General features: G+C 39.1%; 1 protein-coding gene across 4 annotated transcripts in view; it reads left to right on the forward strand.

The window, feature by feature from the left end:
- Positions 1 to 24,460, forward strand: part of DOCK8 (dedicator of cytokinesis 8) — a 225,223-nt gene that overhangs the window by 36,952 nt on the left and 163,811 nt on the right. For 2 of the 4 annotated variants that reach the window (XM_043486612.1, XM_043486613.1), the window contains exon 2: positions 16,988 to 17,090. The exons of 1 other annotated variant lie outside the window; for it this stretch is intronic. In XM_043486612.1, coding sequence (XP_043342547.1) covers positions 16,988 to 17,090 — 103 coding nt within the window. Of the gene's footprint in view, positions 1 to 16,987; positions 17,091 to 18,218; positions 18,401 to 24,460 lie in introns of those variants that run through there. One more of the 4 variants, XM_043486615.1, reaches the window with a different exon arrangement.

Consider the following 24,460-nt stretch of genomic DNA (forward strand, 5'->3'; position numbering starts at 1 on the left):
TGGAGTCAGACAGCCTTGGGTTCAAATCCTGACTCCCAGACATTTCCAGCCCTGAGTTTTGCATCTGTTAAATTTGCGAAGATAAACTCAGTTTAGAGTGTTGATGTGTGAATTCAGTGGGATGGTACGCATCAGTGCTCAGTGCCGGGCCAGGCATAATATAAACACTTATAAATAGTAGCATGATTTTCCTGTTCTCACTAAAAAGCTGTGTCATCTTCCCACAGTCCTAATAGGAAGTTTTTCTAAGCATTTAGAAACATACCTATTTTTATTTCATGAGTTTACAAAATTTTGTTCCATAAATTCTTCTGTGTTCAGACACTGCTTTGAGAATCCTTTATGACTGGCTTATTGGGAGCTCTTGTGACCTGGGTTTTCTCAGAGTAGTCTCCCCAAAGCTAATTATATAAGGATGACAGTTTGTGCTTCAAGTGAGAAGTTGGTTCAGTTGCTCTCTAGCAAGGTTGTATGGCTTTGCTCTAGGACTGCAGTTTCTGACCACATCATTGCAGGTACCACATACAGCCATCTGTGTGATGGGTTGCTAGGGAAACGTGTGAGAAACTGTAGGTGGAGAGGTATAGGGCTCTCACCCCTACCAGGAAAACAACCCCTAGCTCAAACCTGACCCAAATTTCCATCTGCCACCTGACCTCTCATAGTTCTGCATCAGACTGATTATCCAACTGCCAACTTGACCTTCACTTTGAGTCCTTTTCATTGAGACCACAATCTCAGTATATCTAGACCAAATCTTCAGTCTGATGGGAGGTAATCAACCTTACAGCCCTGAATTATACAGTTGCCCTGTAAGCGAAGGGATTAACTTCGTTAGATGACAGCTTCCTGCCCACAAAAGGCAGAAAAGCTCCTCAGTGAAGATCTTGGTTTTGTTTAATAATGTAAACAGATCTTGACTCTACAGGATAGTTACAGATAACAATAGGCAGAATAGCCAATTAGTTCATTAACTCTTAAATTTGATGAAACCATTTTGTATATTCTTACATTGCTGGCTCAAGTATTGGTAAAATACTAAGAAGGACAAACACAAATCCTTTGACCCAGCAGTTCCATTTGTAGGATTTTATTCCAGAGATATACTTATAAATGTATAGATTAACAAATATGCAGTTTATTGAGCATCATTTGTGCTGGCAAAAGTATAAGAACAACACAAGGTTGGTACAGCCAATTTGGAACACAGTATGGAAGTCCCTCAAAAAATTTTATACATGCTGCCATTTATGACTGACTACGCAGACGGATCTTGAGGGCATTATGTTAAGTGAAATAAGTCAGAGGAAAAAAAATACCATATGATCTCACTTATGGTAGTTTAACTTCACGGGGTAGCAATAGTCTCTAAGTCATGTCCAACTGTTTTGCAGCACCATGGGCTGTAGTCTACCAGCCTCCTCGGTCCATGGGATTTCCCAGGCAAGAATACTGGAGTGGGTCGCCATTTCCTTCTCCAGGGGATCTTCCCGACCTAGGAATAGAATCAGGGTCTCCTGCATTGCAGGTAGATTCTTTACTGAGCTACCAGGGAAGCCAGATCTTATCTATATGTAGAACCTAAACAAAACAAACTCATAGATACAGAAAACAGATTGGTAATTGCCAGAGGCAGAGGGTGGGGAGTGAGCAAAATTGGTGAAAGGAGTCAAAAGGTAGTAGACTTCCAGTTTTAAAATAAATAAGTCATGGGGATGTAATGCATAGTATAGTGACTATAGTTAATAATACTGTGTTGCATGTTTGAAAATTGCTAAGAGAATAGATCTTAAAAGTTCTCATCACAAGAAAAAGATTTTGTAACTATATATGGTGACATGTTGTCTAGACTTATTGTGGCAATCACTTCACAATATTTACAAACACTGAATCATTATGTTGTATACCTGAAACTAATATATTTTATATGTCAGTTGTATCTCAATGTAAAAAAATTGGAAACAACAAAAATACTTAAAAGAGACTAGTTGACAAATCATTCCCCATCTGTATAATGGAATACATACGCACCTGCAAGAAGAATGAGGGCAATCTTATGTTCTTACCTATTAGGGGAAAAAAGCATAATGCTGATCACTAGTGAATGGATAAACAGGTTGTAGTATATCCATATGATATAATGCTTCATCAAAAAAGGGATGAACTATTGGTACACACTACAACATAGATGAATCTCAAGTATTCTGTTCTCATTGTGTAAAGAAAATGAAGGAAAGCATATATACATGTATTGTGTGTGTACTCCATGTGCACAAAAGGTACCCAAGAAACATATGGATTGTCTATGGGGAGGGAACCTGCATAACTGGCAGACAAAATTAGGATGGAGATATTTTGCAGTGTTCTTTTTAATACTTTTTATGTTTAAAATAAGAAAATATTACATACTCAAAAATGGAATAGTTGATAACTGTTACTATGTCTAGATATTATATATGATTTTTCTGTTTTTTTAGTTTTTAATCAGTTTTTAAAAATCCATTTATTCAACCTATGTGCACAAACATAAAGAATATGAGGCTTGAATATTACTCAGCCATTAAAAAGAATTCATTTGAATCAGTTCTAGTGAGATGGATAAAACTGGAGCCCATTATACAGAGTGAAGTAAGCCAGAAAGATGAACACCAATACCGTATACTAACGCATATATATGGAATTTTAAAAGATGATAACAATAACCCTATATGCAAAACAGAAAAAGAGACACAGATGTACAGAACAGAATTTTAGACTCTGTGGGAGAAGGCGAGGGTGGGATGTTCTGAGAGAACAGCATTGAAACAAGTATACTCTCAAGGGTGAAACAGATCACCAGCCCAGGTTGGACGCATGAGACAAGTGCTCAGGGCTGGTGCACTGGGAAGACCCAGAGGGATGGGATGGAGAGGGAGGTGGGAGGGGGGATCGGGATGGGGAACACATGTAAATCCATGGCTGATTCATGTCAATGTATGGCAAAAACCACTACAATATTGTAAAGTAATTAGTCTCCAACTAATAAAAACAAATGGAAAAAAAAATAAATGTCCCAATAAACCTTTGGAAAAAAAAAAGAATATGATGTTTAATATTCTGCCATTGGCAAGAATAAGCAAATACTTACAAAACTAGCATGTTTTTGTTGACTTCTAGTTTAATTCCACACCACTGTCAGACTACCTGCTTTATATATGATTTCTCACTTCTGAAATTTGTTAAGATTTGGTTTATGGCCCATTATATGGTCAATTTTGGTAAATTGTTCATTGTACACAAAAAGGATGTGTGCTTTGTCACTAGAAGTTGTGTTTTCTATGTAAGTGAGTCAGATCAAGTTTGTTTATCATGTTCAAATCCCATATATCCCTAATTTTAAAAAATCTATCACTTACTGAATGAGGTATGTTAACAGTTTTCACTGTAATTCAGGATTTGATATTGTTCCTCTTCTGCAGTTCTTGCTATATACATTTTGAGCCTTTCAGTTCAGTTCAGTTGCTCAGTCATGTCCGACTCTTTGCAACCCCATGAACTGCAGCACACCAGGCCTCCCTGTCCACCACCAACTCCTGGAATCCACCCAAACCCATGTCCATCGAGTCGGTGATGCCATCCAACCATCTCATCCTCCGTCGTCCCCTTCTCCTCCTGCCCTCAATCTTTCCCAGCATCAGGGTCTTTTCAAATGAATCAGCTCTTCACGTCAGGTGGCCAAAGTATTGGAGTTTCAGCTTCAACATCAGTCCTTCCAATGAACACCAAGGATTTGAGCCTTTATTATTTTGTATATGCATATTTAGAATTGCTATATCTTTCTAATGAATTGACACTTGATCATTTAGGAAATGTCCTCTTTGTAGTTATGTGTCTAGCCCTAAAGTTTTTTATCTGTATTACTATAGCTACAGGCTTCCCTGGTAGCTCAGTCGGTAAATAATCTGCCTGCAATGCAGGAGACCCTGATTCTATTCCTAGGTCGGGAAGATCCCCTGAGGAAGGAAATGGCAACCCACTGCAGTATTCTTGCCTGGGAAATCCCATGGACAGAGGAGCCTGGCTGGCTACAGTTGATGGGGTCATAAAAGAGTCAGCTACAATTTAGAAATTAAACAACAATAACAACTACTATAGCTGCACAAGCTTTTTCTTTGCTATTTTTGCATAATTTTTTCCTACTACTTTGTAAACAGTTCATCGAGGCATCTACCCAAGAGAAATGTAAGCATATGTCCATATAAAGACTTCCACAGCTTTGTAATGGCCAAAATCTGGAAATAACTGAAATGTCCTTCAACAAGTGGATAAATAGTGGATAAACAAATTGTGGTATAGTTATGCAATGAAATATTTCTCTATAATAAAAGGGAATGAACTATTAATACATACTACAACATAGATGGATCTTAAAATAATTAAGCTATTCTATTTATTTCCCTAGGTCATTTTGAGGAGTAAGTGAGATCATTATACATAAAAGTCTCACTATGTTATAAATCATTACAGTTTTCACTTTCTTTCCTGGTTTTCAGAAATAAGCAAGATGAATCCTTGGTACAATTCTAAAGTAGATGTCCCTGTTCTTTTAACTTTTGATCTGCTCCACCCATTTCTTCCATCCCCACACCCACTGTCAACCACTAATCTGTTTTGTGTTATCTATGAACTTGGTTGTAATGGAGTTTTTGCTTGTTTTAGATTCTACATATAAGAGAGATCCTGTGGTATTTGTCTTTCTTTCTGAGTTAGTTCATCTAGCGTAAGGCCTTTGAAGTCTGTCCATGTTGTCACAAATGGCAAGATTTCATTCTTCTTTATGGCTGAATAATATTCCTATGTATATGTGTGTAATTTCGTTAATCATTTATCCATTGATAGAATCTTAGTTGTGTCCGTATCTTGGCTGTTGTAAATAATGCTGTGGTGAAAATGGTGTTTACTTATCCTTTGGGATTAGTGTTTTCATTTTCTTTGTATGAATACCCAAAAGTAGAATTGCTGGACCATATAGCACCGCTAGTTTTAACATTTTGAGGAAACTCCATACTGTTTTCCACAATAGCTGCATGAATTTCCCACTACCAGTGCACACAAGGGTTCCCTTTTCTCTGCATCCTCACCAATGCTTGTTATTTTTGTCTTTTTTATTATAGCCATTCTAATGGATGTGAGGTGCTATCTCACTGTGGTTGATATGCATTTCCCTGACAATTAAGGATGTTGAGCACCTTTTCCTGTACGTGTCTTTTTTGGAAGAACATCTATTCAGATCTGCCCATTTAAAAATAAGATTATTTGTTTTTGTTATTGTTGTTTGAGTTATTTATATATTTTTTAATATTAACCCCTTTTATATATGATTTGCAAATATTTTCTCCCATTTCTTCCATCAAGTTGCCTTGTCATTTTGTTCATTGTTTCCTTTATTGTGCAGAAGCTTTTTGGTTTGATGTAGCTCCACTTATTTATTTTTGCCTTTGTTGCTTTTGCATTTGGAGTCAGATTCAAAAAACCATCACTAAGACCTATGTCTCAGAGCTTATTACGATGTTTTCTTCAAGAGCTTTATGGTTTCAGTTCCTATGCTCAAGTCTTTGAGTTTAAATGTACACTCCTACTTTGTTGCTTTTTTTAAAATTTTTTAACCCAGTCTCTTGTTTCCATAGGATTACGACACTACATACATGACTTATTAAAATTCTCATATTAGTATTTTAATCACTTTGCAGACAGTACAAGAACCTTAGAACATATGAACCCCATTTTGCGTAATTGCTATATATTTTAATTCTATGTATATTTAAAATTCCATATTATTATAATTTTGTTTTATAGTCACTATCATTTAGATTTACTCACTCATTTACCCTTTTGATGTATTTCGTTGCTTTCAGCACTTCTGTGCCTACAACTGGGACCACTTTCCTTCTGTCTGAAGAATTCTCTTCACTATTTCTTTGAGTATGACTCTGTTGGTAATAAATTGTCTCAGTTTTTGTTTATCTGATGAAATCTTTATTCTTTATTTATGAAGGGTATTTTCACTGGGTAGAAAATTCTATCTTGGTAGTTGTTTTCTTTCAACACCTTAAAGATTGGTTTTGGACTTTACTTTTTCAGTTGAGAAGTCAGTTGTTAGTCTTATTATTACACTTCAAAGGTAACATGTCTTTTTCCCAGATGTTTTTAAGAGTATTTACAACTTCTGTTTGATTTTCAGCTTTTACTATGATGGTTTAATTTTCTCCGTATTGCTGTGATGGAAGTTTGTAGAGCTTTACAAATCCATGTCTTGGTTATTTTTCTCAACAATATTTCTTTAAATATTACTTCTGCTCCTGTTATGTCTTTCCTCTTTGATAACTTAAATTTACCTGTGTTAGATCTGTTTCTTTATGTCTCAGCACATTTTTCCAGGGAACACTCCCCTTTTAGCAAACAGTTACAAATGAAAAACACTCAGTATTTACAGGTGTTTTTTTCAGTGACTGTGCTGCCTCACTAGTAAGTGGTGTTAATGCAGGAGAGAAACTAACTTACAAGGTGATATCTGGGGACTGGGGGAGGGGGATCCTTTGGAGAACCACTGAAGACAGTGAGTGATCCTTCTTCTCTAGGCTTGCTGCAGGAATCCCCAAACACTAGTCATATAATAAATATTCTTCTGTATTCAGAGGAATTTTCCAAGTGAAAGGGATCTGGGACTCCCCTGTGAGGAAGAAACATAAGTTCCACAACTTGTTAATAGGGGCAGACTTCTCTTTGTAGTCATGTTTCCACCTGTTGAATCATCTTTGCAGAAGTTGTACATTTATGGAATGTCTGTTTATGAGAAGAGGTGGAAAATATGAGAAACTCTAAAGCTTGAAATATTTATTTTAAAGCCTCAGACTGATGAACTTCTGAGGAATTCATTATTCAAAATGTATGCATCTATGTATATGCAAGGATAGAGATAGATGTATATACAGATATAAATAATATATATAATATTATTAATAGATATGTCATATAGAATATATATATTATATATGTTATAATATATACATATAAAATTTGTTACAGAAATTTCAAATTTAAAGGTATACTTCACTGAAAGTATCTGAGGATACATCGCAGAAAAAGCCTTAGATCATTTTTGTAGGGTCAGTTCCAGGAATTTCTCACTCTGTGCCAGCTTAGTGCTTTCAGACCTTATCCATGCCCTGAACTGTGATCCAGCTGTGTGTTATTTACATCATTCAGAGCTAGTTTGTCTACATACATACAACAGATTTCAAAAGCTTTATTATGTGTTTTATATTTCTTAATTAATTAGTGATGCTTTATCTTTATTGATTATTAATAATTTAATAATTATTAATATATTTATTACATGTTTTTATATGACAGTGCCCTGACCTTTTAATTCAGGAAGTTTGGGGAGGGACATTCTTTCACCAATTACTTGGTGTAAATAATTTCCAGTCCTGAACAATGGCTATTCGGCAAGGTTTAATAATACTCTGCGCTTGTGGGCTACATCCATATGTATGCCACCCACTAATGTCTCTTAATTATTATTTATTACCAGCTGTGTACTTTACACTTTGTAGTTGTTGAATGTTTTATAGTCAGTTGTTAGTTACTAAGAGTAACTATGGAGATATCCCATGTCCAAGCGCAAAGGAGAAGCCCCTCCAAGACGGTAGGAGGGGCAAAACTGCATTTAGAATCAAACCCCATATCTGCCAGAGACGCTTAGAGGGCTCAAACATACCTTGTGCCCACCAGGACCCAGAGACCCCTCAGAGACTGAGACAGAACTGTGCTTGGGTGTCTCCTGAGGAGGTGAGAGTCAGCAGTGGACTGCTGTGGGGGCAGGGGCTCTGGGTGCAGCAGACCTGGGTGTGGCATAAGCCCTCTTGGAGGAGGTCGCCATTAACCCACCATAGAGTGGCCAGAACTTACACAGGACTGGGGAAACAGACACTGCGAGGGCACAAACAGAACCTTGTGTGCACTAGACCCAGGAGAGAGGAGCAGTGACCCCACAAGAGACTGACCCAGACTTGCCTGTGAATGTCCAGGAGTCTCTGGGAGAGGCGTGGGTCAGTGGTGGCCCGCTGCAGGGTCAGGGCACTGAGCGTTGCAGTGCCTGCAGGGAACCTTTTGAAGGAGGTCGCTGTTGTCTTCATTCCCTCCACCACAGTTTGGCCTCAGGTCAAATAATAGGGACGGAACACAGCCCTACCCTTCAACAGAAAATTGGATTAAAGATTTACTGAGCACAGCCCCGCCCATCAGAACAAGACCCAGTTTCCCCCTCAGTCCCTCTCTCCCATCAGGAAGCTTCCATAAGCCTCTATCCTTCTCCAACAGAGGGCAGACAGACTGAAAACCACAATCACAGAAAACTAACCAATCCGATCACATGGACCATAGCCTTGTCTAACTCAATGAAACTGTAAGCCATGCCGTGTAGGGCCACCTAAGACGGATGGGTCATGGTGGAGAGTTCTGACAAAACGTGGTCCACTGGAGAAGGGAATGGTAAACCACTTCAATATTCTTGCCTTGAGAACCCCATGAACAGTATGAAAAGGCAAAAAGATAGGACACTGAAAGATGAACTCCCCAGGTCAGTAGGTGCCCAATATGGAGATCAGTGGAGAAATAGCTCCAGAAAGAATGAAGAGATGGAGCCAAAGCAAAAACAACACCCAGTTGTGGATGTGACTGGTGATGGAAGTAAACTCTGATGCTGTAAAGAGCAATATTGTATAGGAACCTGGAATATTAGGTCCATGAATCAAGGCAAATTGCAAGTAGTCAAACAGGAGATGGCTAGAGTGAACATCGACATTTTACAAATCAGTGAACTAAAATAGACTGGAATGGGTGAATTTAACTCAGATGACCATTATATCTACTACTGTGGGCAAGAATCCGTTAGAAGAGATGGAGTAGCCATCATAGTCAACAAGAGTCTGAAATGCAGTTCTTGGATGCAAACTCAAAAACGACAGAATGGTCTCCGTTCATTTCCAAGGCAAACCATTCAATATCACAGTAATCCAAGTCTATGCCCTGACCAGTAATGCTGAAGAAGCTGAAATTAAATGGTTCTATGAAGACCTAGAAGACCTTCTAGAACTAACACCCCAAAAATATGTCCTTTTCATTATAGGGGACTGGAAAGCAAAAGTAGGAAGTCAAGAAATACTTGGAGTAACGGGCAAATTTGGCCTTGGAGTAGAGAATGAAGCAGGGCAAAGGTTAACAGAGTTTTGCCAAGAGAATGCACTGGTCATAGCAAATACCCTCTTCCAACAACACAAGAGAAGACTCTACACATGGACATCACCAGGTGGTTAATACCAAAATCAGATTGATTATATTCTTTACAACCAAAGGTGGTTGCTGCTCTATACAGTTGGCAAAAACAAGAGTGGGAGCTGACTGTGGCTTAGATCATGAACTCTTTATTGCAAAACTCAGACTTAAATTGAAGAAAGTAGGGAAAACCACTAAACCATTCAGGTATGACATAAATCAAGTCCCTTATGACTATAAAGTGGAAGTAACAAATAGATTCAAGGGATTAGATCTGACAGAGTGCCTGAAGAACTATAGATGGAGGTTCATGACATTGTATAAGAGGCAGGGATCAAGACAATCCCCAAGAAAAAGAAATGCAAAAAGGCGAAATGGTTGTCTGAGGAGGCCTTAACAAAACAGCTATGAAAAGAAGAGAAGCTAAAGGCAAAGGAGAAAAGCAAAGATCTACCCATTTGAATGCAGAGTTCCCAAGAATAGCAAGGAGAGATAAGAAAGTCTTCCTCAATGATCAATGCAAAGAAATAGAGGGAAACAATAGAATGGGGAAGACTAGAGATCTCTTCAAGAAAATTAGAGATACAAAGGGAACTTTTCATGCAAAGATGGGAACAATAAAGGACAGAAATTGTATGGACCTAACCGAAGCAGAAGAGAGTAAGAAGAGGTGGCGAGAATACACAGATGAACTATACAAAAAGATCTTCATGACCCAAATAATCACAGTGGTGTGACTCACCTAGAGCCAGACATCCTGGAATTCAAAGTCAAGTGGGCCTTAGGAAGCATCACTACCAAGAAAGCTAGTGGAGGTGATGGAATTCCAGTTGAGCTATTTCAAATCCTGAAAGATGATGCTGTGAAAGTGCTGCACTCAATATGCCAGCAAATTTGGAAAACTCAGTAGTGGCCACAGGACTGGAAAAGGTCAGTTTTCATTTCTGCGCGAAAGAATGCTCAAACTACTGCACAATTGCACTCATCTCATATTCTAGCAAAGTAATGCTCAAAATTCTCCAAGCCAGGCTTCAAGAGTACATGAACTGTGAACTTCCAGATGTTCAAGCTGGACTTATAAAAGGCAGATGAACCAGAGATCAAGTTGTCAACATCCATTGGATCATGAATAAAAGAAAGAGAGTTCCAGGAAAACATCTACTTCTGCTTTATTGAGTATGCCAAAGCCTTTGACTGTGTGGATCACAACAAACTGTGGAAAATTCTTAAAGAGATGGGAATACCAGACCACCTGTCCTGCTTCCTGAGAAATCTGTATGCAGGTCAGGAAGCAACAGTTAGAACTGGACGTGTAACAACAGGCTGGTTTCAAATCGGGAAAGGAATGTAAAGGCTGTATGTTGTCACACTACTTATTTAACTTATATGCAGAGTACATCATGGGAAATGCTGGACTGGATGAAGCACAAGCTATAATCAAGATTGCCAGGAGAAATATCAATAACTTCAGATATGCAGATGACACCACCCTTAATGGCAGAAAGCGAAGAACTAAAGAGCCTCTTGATGAAAGTGAAAGAGGAGAGTGAAAAAGTTGGCTTAAAACTCAACATTCAGAAAACTAAGATCATGGCATCTGGTCCCATCACTTCATGGCAAATAGATGGGGAAACAGTGGAACCAGTGACAGACTTTATCTTTTTGGGCTCCAAAATCACTGCAGAAGGTGACTGCAACCATGAAATTAAAAGACGCTTGCTCCTTGGTAGAGAAGTTATGACCAACCTAGATAGCATATCAAAAAGCAGAGACATGACTTTGCCAACAAAGGTCCATCTAGTCAAAGGTATTGTTTTTCTGGTAGTCACGCATGGATGTGAGAGTTGGACTATAAAGAAAGCTGAGCACCGAAGAATTGATGCTTTTGAACTGTGGTGTTGGAGAAGACTCTTGAGTGTCCTTTGGACTCTGCAAGGCGATCCGACCAGTCCATCCCAAAGGAAATCAGTCCTGAATATTCATTGCAAGGACTGATGCTGAAGCTGAAACACCAATACTTTGGCCACCTGATGCGAAGAACTGACTCACTGGAAAAGACCCTGATGCTAGGAAAGATTGAAGGCAGGAGGAGAAGAGGATGCCAGAGAATGAGATGGTTGGATGGCATCACCGACTCAATGGACATGAGTTTGAGTAAACTCCGGGAGTTGGTGATGGACAGGGAGGTCTGGCGTGCTGCAGTACATGAGGTGGCAAAGAGTTGGACAAGACTGAGTGAGTGAACTGAAAGAGTAACTATATGTAAACTCAGAGTAAATTATATGTTTGCTTTTCTTTATTCCAGTCCTTTCACTGTTGTTTAAAACATGTCAGATTCAGGAAAATCCTAAACGTCTTTAAATACTTATAGATGAGGTTGGTTTTTTTTTTTTTTCATCAGTTATAAAAATCCTTCCAACTATTTTGGCTGCTGGCCATACAGGCATAGAGTGAAAGAATTTTCCTTTTGGTATGAAAGCCAGAGAGAAACCTTCTGGGGCTGTTCAGTTTCCTAGCACAGCTGCTGATGTAGATGACAGTGCTCATTGTTCTGCTTGGAAAGTCTTAGGCATCTTTGCCAGTTAGAGCTGGAAAGCTGCCCAGGAGATCATATAGCCCAGCCCCTTCATTTTCCATGTAATGAAACGAAGACCCAGCTTGGTTAACTGATGTACTTGAATGCAGAGTAGCTGGCAAATGGTAAAGCCCAGGACCAAGTCACTGAGTTCAGACTCTTTTTCTTTGCTGTTCTAGCTATGCCTCTTGTTAAGAAAAACAGGGTAACCCACTGGTTAAAATACTTGAAGTAGGAGTATGGAAACCTAATGTCATGAAATGTTTAAAAATGTTAAAAATGCTTGAAATGCATTGTTTTTTCCTGCATCAGTCCTGTTCCTACTGACTTCTTTTTTTTCTTCAAAATATGGTCCCAAAGTTTCCTTTTCCTGGAACAGGAAGCATTCCCAAGTATTCCAAGGCTGAATTAGTAACTCTCCTCTTTGCTCACAAAGCACTGTCCACATTCCTGCACAATAAGCTTATCATATTGTATTATAATTATTCAGTTATCCATCTGCTCTCCTCCCTCCCATCTACTGGATTTCCAGGAGCAGCAACGGTATCTTCTTGGACTTCACTCCCTAGCACTTGACAGAGAGTCTGGCACTGTGTATGCCCTCAGTGTTTTATGGATTAATGAATCAACCAACCACTCTCTCATAGGCTTGCACCTCAGTGAATCTGAGGCTTTCTGGGACATAAAAATCATCTGAAGTTCCTGATTAAAAATTTATTTTTCCAGGCCACACCATGAGATATGCTGATTCAAGACTGGGGTGGGGTTTAAGAATCTGCATTTTTATTAAGCAGCTGATGATTTGGTGCAAATGGTCCATGCTGTGAACTGTGCTTAGTCGCTCAGTCGTGTCCAACTCTCTGTGACTCCATGGACTGTGGCCAGCCAGGCTTTTCTGTCCATGGGGATTCTCCAGGCAAGAATACTGGAGTGGGGTTGCCGTGCCTTCCTCCAGGGGATCTTCCCAACCCAGGGATCGAACCATGTAGGTCACATTTAACAAGCTCTGCTCAATCATTAATTCTGCTGATACTCAGTCCCAACTGTATGTAACACAACAATGTGTCAATCTGAATAAAAACATGCAGCTTTGCTACCCACTTGATTTTACCATTCTGACCCCAGAGCAGGGGTATTGATTGATATTGTGGAAATAAAGAAGATAATATTTATAAAGCAGTTCAACTTATTAGAAGAAAGGTATCGTAGCTCATCAAGGAAATATGATATAAGTCTAGCATCCTAAAAATTATCTTCGACATATTGAATTTGATCTGAGTCTAAAATGCAGAGGAAATAAAGCCCCCACATAATACCTAAATGGACACCATACCTGTATGAGCTCTTTCCTTGGTTAGGTTCTCTTATTTTTGTTCCATATTAGTGAATGTAATAGCTAATGTTTACATAATTTTTAAAAAATCCCCAGTAGTGCATCTATGCCTGCATGACACTTTTTATGTACATACTCTTTTTAAATGATGACCTTAAGCAACTTTACAGGAGAAAAAGCTGAATTGGGGTAGTTATTAAACTCCTTTTATATAACTACCAAAAAGATTTCTGAACATTTTGGGATATTTATTTATACACATGTTGTTGAATATTTGTATTCAGTTCCTCATGTTACTTTTTACTTGTAACGTATGTCTTTATGCACATTTCTATACAAATATTTAAATGGTAAAATAATATTTCATGTATTTTATGCTGTTACACAGTCAGTGTTCACCCTAATGTTCTCCCCAGTAATGTTGGTTATTTTCAATTATTTGCTATCATATACAGAGTTCTTATACTTATTTTTTGTTCAAATTATATTTTTGTATGAATTCCAGGGAGTATGTTCCCTAGGTGAGATTGGTTAGATGAAAGAGTAACAAGTTTTAGAGCTCTTGTCACCTATTAAAGTATTATCTTCCATAGACACTGAACCAATATAGAACCCACAGGGGTTTTCCCATAGCTTGACCAACATATAATATTATTATCCCAGATTATTTTTGCTAGTTTAAATGTGCATAGGGCCTCTCCAGAACTATTTTATTTGGAAGTTCTTTAAGTGAACATGAAGCAATTCCTTTCTGTGTGGGAAAATTCACTGTTATAATTTTAAGGACAAACAGTTTATCTCCTTATTTGACAGTTTTGAAGGGAGAGGTTTAATTGCCTTTTGTAGAGACAGGAAATAGGATTGGGGCAGGCTTGATGTGTCAGGGAACAAGATCAGTTGTGTAGCTCTGATGTGGAGGATTGCAACAGGAACACCAGCTGTTTATGTAGGGTTGGGGAGCAAGAACATTGTGATGGCATGATGAAAAAATTATTGGGCCTGCGTTGGACAACCAGTTTTACTTCAAAATCAAAGCAAGAAACTGTCCCTCCCACCACTGTATAATTCTCTCACAATGCCACTTTCTTTCATGAAGGTTTTCAGATATTCAGGTAGACTTCTCTGGTCTCTGACAGGAAGGACTTTAGAAGGCCAGAAAACTAAAACTCATTATTTGAGAAGCCTTGTGGGGGAGGATCTGGAAGCAGAAGTCACGGGGTCGGTTTGTCAGTCTTACGTGTGAAAAGCCAGCTCGGTCACAGAAAAGGACCTTTGCTTAGTCCTTGCCACCCTTCGAGACTATGGTCACCTTCTGAAATAAGCAAATAAGTGACTGCTCTACTGCTTTGGGTCCCAGTGGTGCCCAAAACAAGATGCAGTGTTGTTTATGAAAGATGGGCCTTTTGTTCTGGATAGGAGTCTAGCCTCTTGATTTTTTTAGAAATTGGTGACTGTTGAATTTGGTATGAAAACAAGCCTATTGAGCACTGTAGATCAAAATCTGAAAGTTTTCCTCCATTCTTCGTTATCATGCTAAATCCTTGGCTTCACTCTTGCCTCTGTAGAACACACTCTCTCTCTCTCTCACACACACACACACATATACTTGTATCTGTTATCTCTCATCTTTATTTAGAAATTATTCAGATGCCACACAATTCATACATTTAACATGTATGAGTCACTTGTTTTCAGTATATTCACAGAGTTGAGCGTCCATCATCACAGTTAATTTTAGAACATTTTTATCACCCCTAAAAGAAACCCCATTCCCATTAGCAGTCACTCCCCATTTGTCTTCAATCCTCCCAGCCCTAGGCACTCATCTATTTTCTGTCTCTATAGACTTGCTTATTATGAACATTTCATATAAAAAGTTATACTATATGTGGTCTTTTGCTTTAGCTTCTTTGACTGAATGTAATGTTTTCAAGGTTCATCCATATTGTGGTATATATCAGTACTTTTTTTTATTGCTGAATAATATTCCATGTATGATATACCACGTTTTGTCTTTCCATTCATCATTCCGGATTCCGGAAAGGAGAGAGAATTGTCTTGTATTGGGTTACATGTCTATCCCTTTGATTTGTAGTTGTACCTGTACAACATGAGGGTGTCAACCCTGAAAGGAAATTGAGGCACTCTTGTGTTGGGAAAATGGATGCCACAGGTGGGATCAGGACAAGTTTCCTGCCTCTGTTGATGCACCACACTGCTAAGATTGGGACCCAAGGAGATCATGTCAGAAACCTCATCATGCAGGAAAATTAATAATTATGTCCTAGCATACTTTATAATGGAGAAAATATAATAGGATTTATTTATAATATTTAAATATTTTAACTTATAATTTTTAAAGTGTATATATCTCTATGTTGGATGTATAGCATGTTTCAAATATAAGGTTTCATTTGGTCCTAAATAATGTTAGTTTCTAGTTATTTTCTATAGTGGCCTCATTGTGGTTTAAATACACTTTTGTGAACTAGCCTTAGAATCCAGCTAAGACTGACAATGTGTTCCAAGTTACAAATGACTAATGAATGAACGCTTTGACTTTTCCCACGCAAAAGTCAACTTGCTCGAAACTTCCCCAGTGATTAAGAATCTGCCTTGCAATGCATGGAACACAGGTTTGATCTCTGATCCAGGAACTAAGATCCCAAAATGCCCAGGGGGGCAACTAAGCCGCAAAGAGAGAAACCACATACACAATGAAGATGCCTCATGCTGCAACTAAGACCAGACACAAATACATATTCTTAAAAGGAAGAAAATAATTTCCTTAATCTGATAATAATAAATAATAAAAGAAAGCCAACCTGCTCATTGTCTGGGATATTGCTGGTCGGTGCCACCCGCGGGCAGGTGTGGATGGTAGAGCGGGACTCTCCCGTGCTCCTTCTGGCTGCAGGAATGTTGTCTGAGGGCTCAGAAGGGTCACTTCCACTGACATGAAGGATCACTCACTTGGAGCGGTTTGGAACAAATACAGCCCTTTCAATTCCAGGTAGCACCCAAGGTGCCTGTAGGGAGGTAGAGGTGACCATAAAGCAGTTCTCTGGCATCTTCCATGATAGCATGCAGCGACCGGAAGTGCTCCACCGCTGAGAGGAGAGTGACTGGTTCAAACTGGCAGCTCTGGGCTTAAAGGACTGTCGTCAGAGGCCAGGTGTCCTCGCACGGAGAAGGTGCCTCTGAATGGCCTGGGAAGAAGGAGCCAAGCGCCCTGGGTCTTTTGCTTGGGCTCCAAACTTTTTTTCCTCCTTGTGCTGTCGTCCTTCAGCACGTGCCTGCCTGCTGAGTCGCTTCAGCCGGGTCCCACTCTTGGCGACTCTTTGGGCTGCAGCCCACCAGGCTCCTCTGTCCATGGGATTCTCCAGGCAAGGATACTGGAGTGGGTTGCCATGTCCTCCTCCAGGGGATCTTCCCGACCCAGGGATCCAACCAGGGTCCCTTACATCTCCCACACTGGTAGGCGGGTTCTGTTCCACTAGCACACCTGAGAAGCCATCATCCTTCCAGTGTTGGGCAAGTGCCCTGTCTGCAGGCCTCCTGGCTTCTGTGAACTTCTCAAGGGAGTATATGATCACCCTAAAGCTCTAGTGTCCACCCAGAGGCCACTGAGGACATTTTAGTAAGTTCTGCCAGTCACCCAGCTAAGGAATCAGTTTTCTAATGTGATATCAGAGATTGTATCTAAAACTGCAGTGATGCTTTAAAATAACCACTTCATTTAGATTTTTCTGTTTTAACCCAAGGTATTCTTCTGCGGAAATAAGGAAACAGTTTACCCTCCCACCAAACCTTGGCCAGTACCATCGACAAAGCATAAGTACCTCTGGCTTCCCCTCTCTTCAGCTAGTAAGTATGAGTTACAGGTTTGCTTAGAGACTGATCGGGGGCAGACGTGCCCAGCTGATGCTTATGCCTCCTGAGTCTCCTAAGATTTTCCCACCTCTCCCTTACATCACCAACCGCCAGCTCCTAGCCCTGCATCTATTTTTTGACATCAGTTTCCCTCTCTCCCTTGGTCTGCGTGCATGCCAGTCGTTTCAGTCATGTCTGACTCTCTGAGACTCTATGGACTGTAGCCTTCCAGGCTCCTCTGTCAATGGGATTCTCCAGGCAAGCATACAGGAGTGGGTCACCATGCCCTCCGCCAAGGGATCTGCCCCATCCAGGGACCCACCTCGAGCCTCCTGCAGCTCCTGCATTGCTGGTGGGTTCTTCACTGCTGAGCCACAGGGAAGCCCTCCTTCCATCAGCGAGGGCTTAAAGTGCAAAGCAAGCCTAATTCTGAAGTTTCTGGACTCAGTGGACTTCCCATGCTACTTGCTTTCACCCAAATTATGATTCACGTTTTGGGGAAGGGAAGGATTAGCCCGGAAACTTAATCACCATTTGTAACATGCTTTTATCAGGAAAAAAAAATTATTCCAAAATCTAAAAAGTCAAGTTATGAACCTTAAGCTTTTAAAGTAATTTTTGGGAATAATTTTATTGTAATTTACTTACAATAAATTCACTCATTTGAAGGTGTACAGTTTGAGGAATTTGGCCAGTTTATAGTTAATTTGTATAGTCAAGATACAGAATGTTTTACCCTATAGCCTCGCCATGCCCCTTTTTGTGGGTCTTCCCTTGCAATGCCCAGCCAGCAGCAGTAGGCAATCACCAATCCACTTCTGTCATCATAATTTTGCTTTCTCTGGAACTTGGTATCATTGGAATCAGACAGTATGAACCTTAATTTTTAAAACACACCCCCCCACCACCTTTTAAGTTGAAGATTGCCTGCATTTTTATACTAACACCAGTTGTTGAGAGTGTGTATATATGTTATATTATTTGAGGACTAAATGCCAGACGTGACAAGTGGGTTAAATCTGACTTAAATGAGTTGGTTGGTAAAACCAGAAGTGAGTCTTCACTTCCTTTGTGAGAGAACTGCAGCCTCCACGGTACTCACTTCCTCACACACAGCACGGCCCCGCTTTCTGGCTTGTGCTAGTGGTTATCTTGAGGAGGTTAGGTTATTTTTTCTTTCTCACTTATTACTTCAAAACCACTTCTGCTCTTAGAAATTTTGTAACCTGCCACTCAGTTTCCTGTGGCCGCCATTTTGTCTCCTGTAGCAATTTCCACGCCGTGTAACTGTGTATCTTTCAAAGGTATGTTTGCTGGAGTGATTTGTGATTCTTTCAGGTGGATAATTTGTGGGTTATGTCACTGATGAAATAGTAGTACTAAAAAATGTATAGCACCTTTTACTGCAAAAGATAATTTGCAATGAGAGTGTTTTAAAAAAATCTATTTATGACTTCGGTAGCATGTTCAACTGCCCTTTTTATTTGTACTTTTTCTCTCTGTTTCAAAGTCACAGATTATAATAAAAGCATATCAAGTGCATAACATCCATGATGTATTAGATACACTTTAAGATAAATTTGGTATGCTTTTTGGTTTCATTGGTGCTGATATATATTTCATTGAAAACAATTTTTTTTTAAAATTTCTGACCAAAATTGTCTTGTAGAATATGCAAAATGCAGTTAAAAAGTGACTGGATACACTTTTAAATCTTAAACAAGGTGGGGGATGTGGGGTTTGGTTCTTTGCTTCTCTGTAAATTTAGATTACAGCTTTCTGCAGTAGCTGCCTTGAGAAATAGTGTGGACCTCACTATTAAGAGGCTTTAAGGAAGTTTAGCTCACAGACTTTAACCCCTTAGGTACACACCAGCTGCAGCATGAAATTTCTTCAGGAGAAATTTTTTTAAAGTCACGAACTTTAAAAAATTGTTTCCTATTTGCAGGCATTCTTTTGGTAGTCATGCCTCCTCATCATTAGGTTTTGACAAATGTAAATTTGGATGAATTATTTCATTAGCTAGGTGGTAGAATTAACATGTGGCTTATTTTCTAATAGAAGATCTCAGAGAAGTAGCAAAAATGTTTAACTATACAGGAGTCATATATAATTTCTACCTGATTCTATTTGCAAATGAATAGCCTTTAAAACGTGTTTTTCCTGCTTAATTCCAGTTTAGTCTTCTGAATATTTTCCCCCAGGCCTCTACTTCAGCTTTAGCACAGAGTGCAGACCCTGTTTCTTCTGGTTAACTGCGTGATGAGCAGATGGCAGGAGAGGGCCAAAATCTGCCTTTGATTAATCTTTTGTTTTTTAAATGCATGGCCTACTCAGAAAAATCCGATCACCCTAATGTTTACCTGCTGGTCCTGTCGTAATATCAGAATGAAGTGGCTATTCTTTCCCTTGAGCCATCTTTCTGAATGAAGGTTCCTCCAGCAAAAATCACCCACTGACATGATGATCTCCCTTTTCCTTAAGAAATTATTTCATTTCATAGAAAGTTAATGAGACATTTCAGGAAATTTATTTCTGGAAAGGCAGAGGAATAGTTTATCACCTAAAGACTCTCAACCTGAAGCAGCTCTTCTTAAATGAGAAGCCATAGACTGTTCATTGTAAGATTTTAGATGATTGAAAAATGTGACTAAGTGCATTTTGACTTTTATTTCCCTTACCTTTGTTTGTGGAACCACCATTTCGACAACCCCACCTGCTGATACAAATAATTGTTTAATTTTTAAGAGTATTTAATTGACACCAAGTTACTTTTATATTTTTAAAATTTAATGTTTATTTTATAGTGGAGTAGAGTTGATTTACAATGCTGTGCTAGTTTCAAGTATACAACAAAGTGATTCAGTTATACATGTATCCATTCTTTTTCAGATTCTTTTTCCATATGGGTTACTATAGAATATTTAGTAGAGTTCCTAGTATACAGTAGGTCCTTGCTGACTTTCTATTTTATATATAGTAATGTATATTACTATATATACACATGTTAATCCCAAACTCCTAATTTATCTCTCCTCCACCCCCTTGCCCCTCTAGTAACCCTAAGTTTGTTTTTGAAGTCTGTGAGTCTGTGTCTGCTTTGTAAATAAGTTCATTTCTATCGTTTTTTAAGATTCCATATATAAGTGATATCATATGTTTACCTTTGTCTGACTTACTTCATTTAGTATGATCATCTCTAGGTCCATCCATGTTGCTTCAAGTGGCATTATTTCATTTCTTTATGGCTAAGCAATATTCCATTATGTGTGTGTACCACATCCCTTCCTCTGTTGATGGACATTTAGGTTGCTTCCACGTCTTGGTTATTGTAAATGTGCTGCAGTAAACATTGGAGGGCCTGTATCTTTTTGAAGTATGGTTTCGCCCAGATACATGCCCAGGAATGGGTTTGTTGAATCATATGGTAGGTTTTTTTTTTTTTTTCTTAAGGAACCTCCATACTGTTCTCCATAGTAGTTGTACAAATTTACATTCCTACCAACAGTGTAGGAAGGTTCCCTTTTCTCCACACCTTCTCCAGCCATTTATTGTTTGTACGTTTTTTGATAATGGCCATTCTGACCTGTGTGAGGTGATAGCTCGTTTTGGTTTTGATTGCATTTCTCTAATAATTAGTGATGTTGCATAGCTTTTTATGTGCTTTTTAGAAATTGACATTATCTAAAACCCAATCAAAAAGACCCTGATTAAAAAAAAAAAAGAAAAGACCCTGATGCTGGGAGGGATTGGGGACAGGAGGAGAAGGGGATGACCGAGGATGAGATGGCTGGATGGCATCACCAACTCGATGGACATGAGTTTGCGTAAACTCCGGGAGTTAGTAATGGACAGGGAGGCCTGGCATGCTGCGATTCATGGGATCACGAAGAGTCGGACATGACTGAGCGACTGAACTGACTGACTGACTGAAAACCCAATTGATTATAAGCTTCTTGTTGTTTTGCAAGAGGCAGGAACTTGCAATCAGGTGGATCGGGGGTGGAGTATAACTGTCACTTTTTAGTTATATACTTAGGGGCAAGTTACTTAACCTTAACTAGGGCTTCAGTTTCTTCACTTGCACTATGGGCATAGTAATGCTACCCCTATTAGGGTTAATACAGAAGGATAAAATAGATTCTGTGTAAATAGAGGCTAATGCTGCAGTCTGTGTATTTGGCACTATGGAGACACTATGGGAGATTTCAAGAAGATGAATAGGAGATGCTTTTGCCTTCTAAGGGCCTTATGATATTTTTGGGAGGGCAGATAAAATAGAGAATCCAAACCAGCTTCGAGTATGGTAGGTATTCTGAGGAGAAAAGATCCAAGATTTAAAAAATAAGAAGTGAAGGCTTGAAGGGGGAGGCTGAGAAGATTTAGAGGAAGGGTCTCAACCCTGGCTCTAATTAGAATCACCTGAGACCTTTAGAAACACACCTGTGTCCTCTCATAGAACAATTACATCAAAATCCCAAATATCAGTATTTTAAAGTTCCCTGGGACTTTTACATGTGGTCCAGATTGAGGATCATTTAAAGAACCTATATACATAGAAGTAGTACAGATATTGATAGGAGGAGGAACATAAGAAAGGTAGAGTTCCTTTTGTTGTCCTAGCAGCTCTGCATTTCAGAAAGTGTAGTAAGTGAAGGCTCCTTGTTAATCCTGTGGATATATTTTTATATGCCTATAGTGGATTCTGTCATAAATCTGATAAATCAAATGAGAGGAAGGATGTGTTTGATTTTGTGGGTATTTTTGTATGTGTGTGTGGTGTTATTGGGTTTTTGTCTTTTTTAACTCTAACTATAAATGTTAGCTGTGATGATTGTGTATATGTACATTTTCAAAGTAGATAAAACATATAAAAATTTTGCATTTTTTAATATGAAGAGTATCTACCATTTAGATTTGGTTTTATAGACAAAATGCAATGATGCAGACTTACCCTGGGTCTTTTGTGACACTCCTAATACTCCTAGCATGGGCATGTGAATAGGTTGCATACCCCATGATGCCAATCACCTATAATAGCAAAAACCTATATATTAGTGTTTTCATTAAGATGAACCTGTAATATTAAAACCATTTTTCTGATTATTCAAAGTAGAAAGGAGAGTGAAATATACAAGAGTAGAAAGGTCATCTTTGCCCTAACTTAGAATTTGAGACACTATGTGCTTGGTTAATAACTTAGCCTACATTTTTATAGAGGGAAAATCTTATTTTTAAAAATGAGAATAGAAAAATTGTGAAGTAAAATGGAATGAATCAGCTGGGCCAGACCAGTTCTTGCTAAAGAGAAGGATGTAGAAAGCCACATCCTGGATATAAACGAAAACACCATGGTTACGTGATGTGCTTGTATGTAACAGTTATAAAGGAAAAAAAGGAGGTCGCATACTTACAAAGCACTCATTTTTGTTACATGTTTAAGCTTCTGTGTAATCAAGCAACCTTTTTGTTTTATTACCAAGGATGATCTAAATGATGGCTCACTTGATAAACATGGTGATCTTCTTTTATTTTTCCTTTGAGCTTCATCTTTCTAGAAGTTGGGCTATCCTTAGGTTTCAATAATTTAACTGGAGGGGACATGATGGAAAATGAAGATGTCATTGTAATTTTCACGCACATTCACAATTGAAGGTCAAATGAGTGCCACCCTGCATGCAGAGCATGCGTTTCATTACTATCATTGTAAAGCAGAGGAATCAAATCAGTCTTGGTAAGATTAGATTGATGTCCTTGTGGCATGTCACTATCTTCTGTGCAGTGGCATCAGTGGGAGCTTGCCACTGGTGGAAGCAGGGAAGTATTCCTTAATCTAAGCCATGAAGTGCTTTGAGATATTGAAACCGGAGAACTTTACTGCCTTATGCTCTGTTTACTTCAAGATAGTAGAAGAGCCAAGAGGATTGCTTTAGGTATTCATTCATTCAAGAAATATATATTAGGTCTCACTCTGTGCCAGGAATTGCTCTAGGAGCTGGGGTTATAATAGTGAATGTAACAAAGTGTCTGTCTTCATGAGCTTGCATTCTATAACGAGAGACATAGACAAATAAGTGAATGTAGACTATATCAAGGGATAGTAAGTGCTTTAAAGAATGAAACATGGATAGGGAATAGAGAGTGACACAGAAGAAGGGACTAGTTTGGATTGAGTGGTCTGCGAAGGCCTGCAGTTCTAGAAAGGAGACACTTGGGAAGAATTATGAATGAACTTAACAGGTATTTGAAGGAAGAGTACTCGATTTAGAAGAAATAGCACATTCAAAGTCTCAAAGCAAGAGCACGTGGCATGCTGCAGGAACAGTAAGGATGCAGACAATGGGCTGAGCAGGGTGGGCAGTAGGAGATGAGATGGTAGAAGAATCAAGGCTGAGTCATAGGCCTCTGAGACCTTGGAAGAATTTTGGCCCTTACTTGGGTTGAAATGGGAAGTTATTGGAAGCACTGGCTTAGCACAATTTGCATTTTTTAATTATAAAGATTGCTTATAAGGTTCTTTTTTATAAAGATCATTCTTGCTGCTATGTGGAGATAGATTCCACATAGGTGGGGAGGGCAGTTAGGAAATTGACACAGTAACTCAGGAAAATGATGGCAGTGGTTTGGAAATGGGTAGTGGCAGTAGGAAAGGTGAGAAGTGGTTGGATCCTCAGTAGATTTCAAAAGTAAAGTGGATGGGATTTTCTGATAGATAGTATATACGATGTGAGAGAGAGAGAAATCGACATTGACCCAAAAGATTTTCCCCTGTACAGCTGGTGGAATGGAATTGCCACTTGCTGAGATGCAGGGATGTGAAAGATATGAGAAGAGCAGATCAGCAGGAAAATTAAGTAATTTTGAATTTGTTATGTTTGAGAGGCCTGTTCGATCACCAGGGAGTGATGTTGAGGTATAATTGGAAAAATCAACCTGAATGTCAGGGCAAAGATTGAGGCTACTGATACATATACAATTTTAGAAAGAAAAACAAAAAAGGTGTTTAAAGTCATGGATATAGATGAGATCATATGGGAGTAAATTCAGACTGGGGAGAGAAACTCTTTTAGGACTCAACCTGAGGTCACTGCAAAGGGGAAGGAGAAGCTAGAAAAAGTGGTGTCCCAGAGGTAGAGTGACCAACTGTCTGTTCCAATTTGCTGGACTGAGGGGTTTCCTCGTACATGGACTTTCAGAACCTGGGATACACTAGGACAGTTTGCCCCTCTCCAGGTGAAGAAAGTGTTTCAAGAAGGGGAGAGTGATTAACTGTCCAGTGCTATAGATAAACCAGGAATGAGCAACAGCCATTGAATTTGGCAACGTGAAGGTCTTGAGTGACGTTGACCAAGACTTGTCTCTCA

Source organism: Cervus canadensis, chromosome 14 (genome assembly GCF_019320065.1).
Source record: "Cervus canadensis isolate Bull #8, Minnesota chromosome 14, ASM1932006v1, whole genome shotgun sequence".
In the NCBI taxonomy this organism is placed as follows: domain Eukaryota; kingdom Metazoa; phylum Chordata; class Mammalia; order Artiodactyla; family Cervidae; genus Cervus; species Cervus canadensis.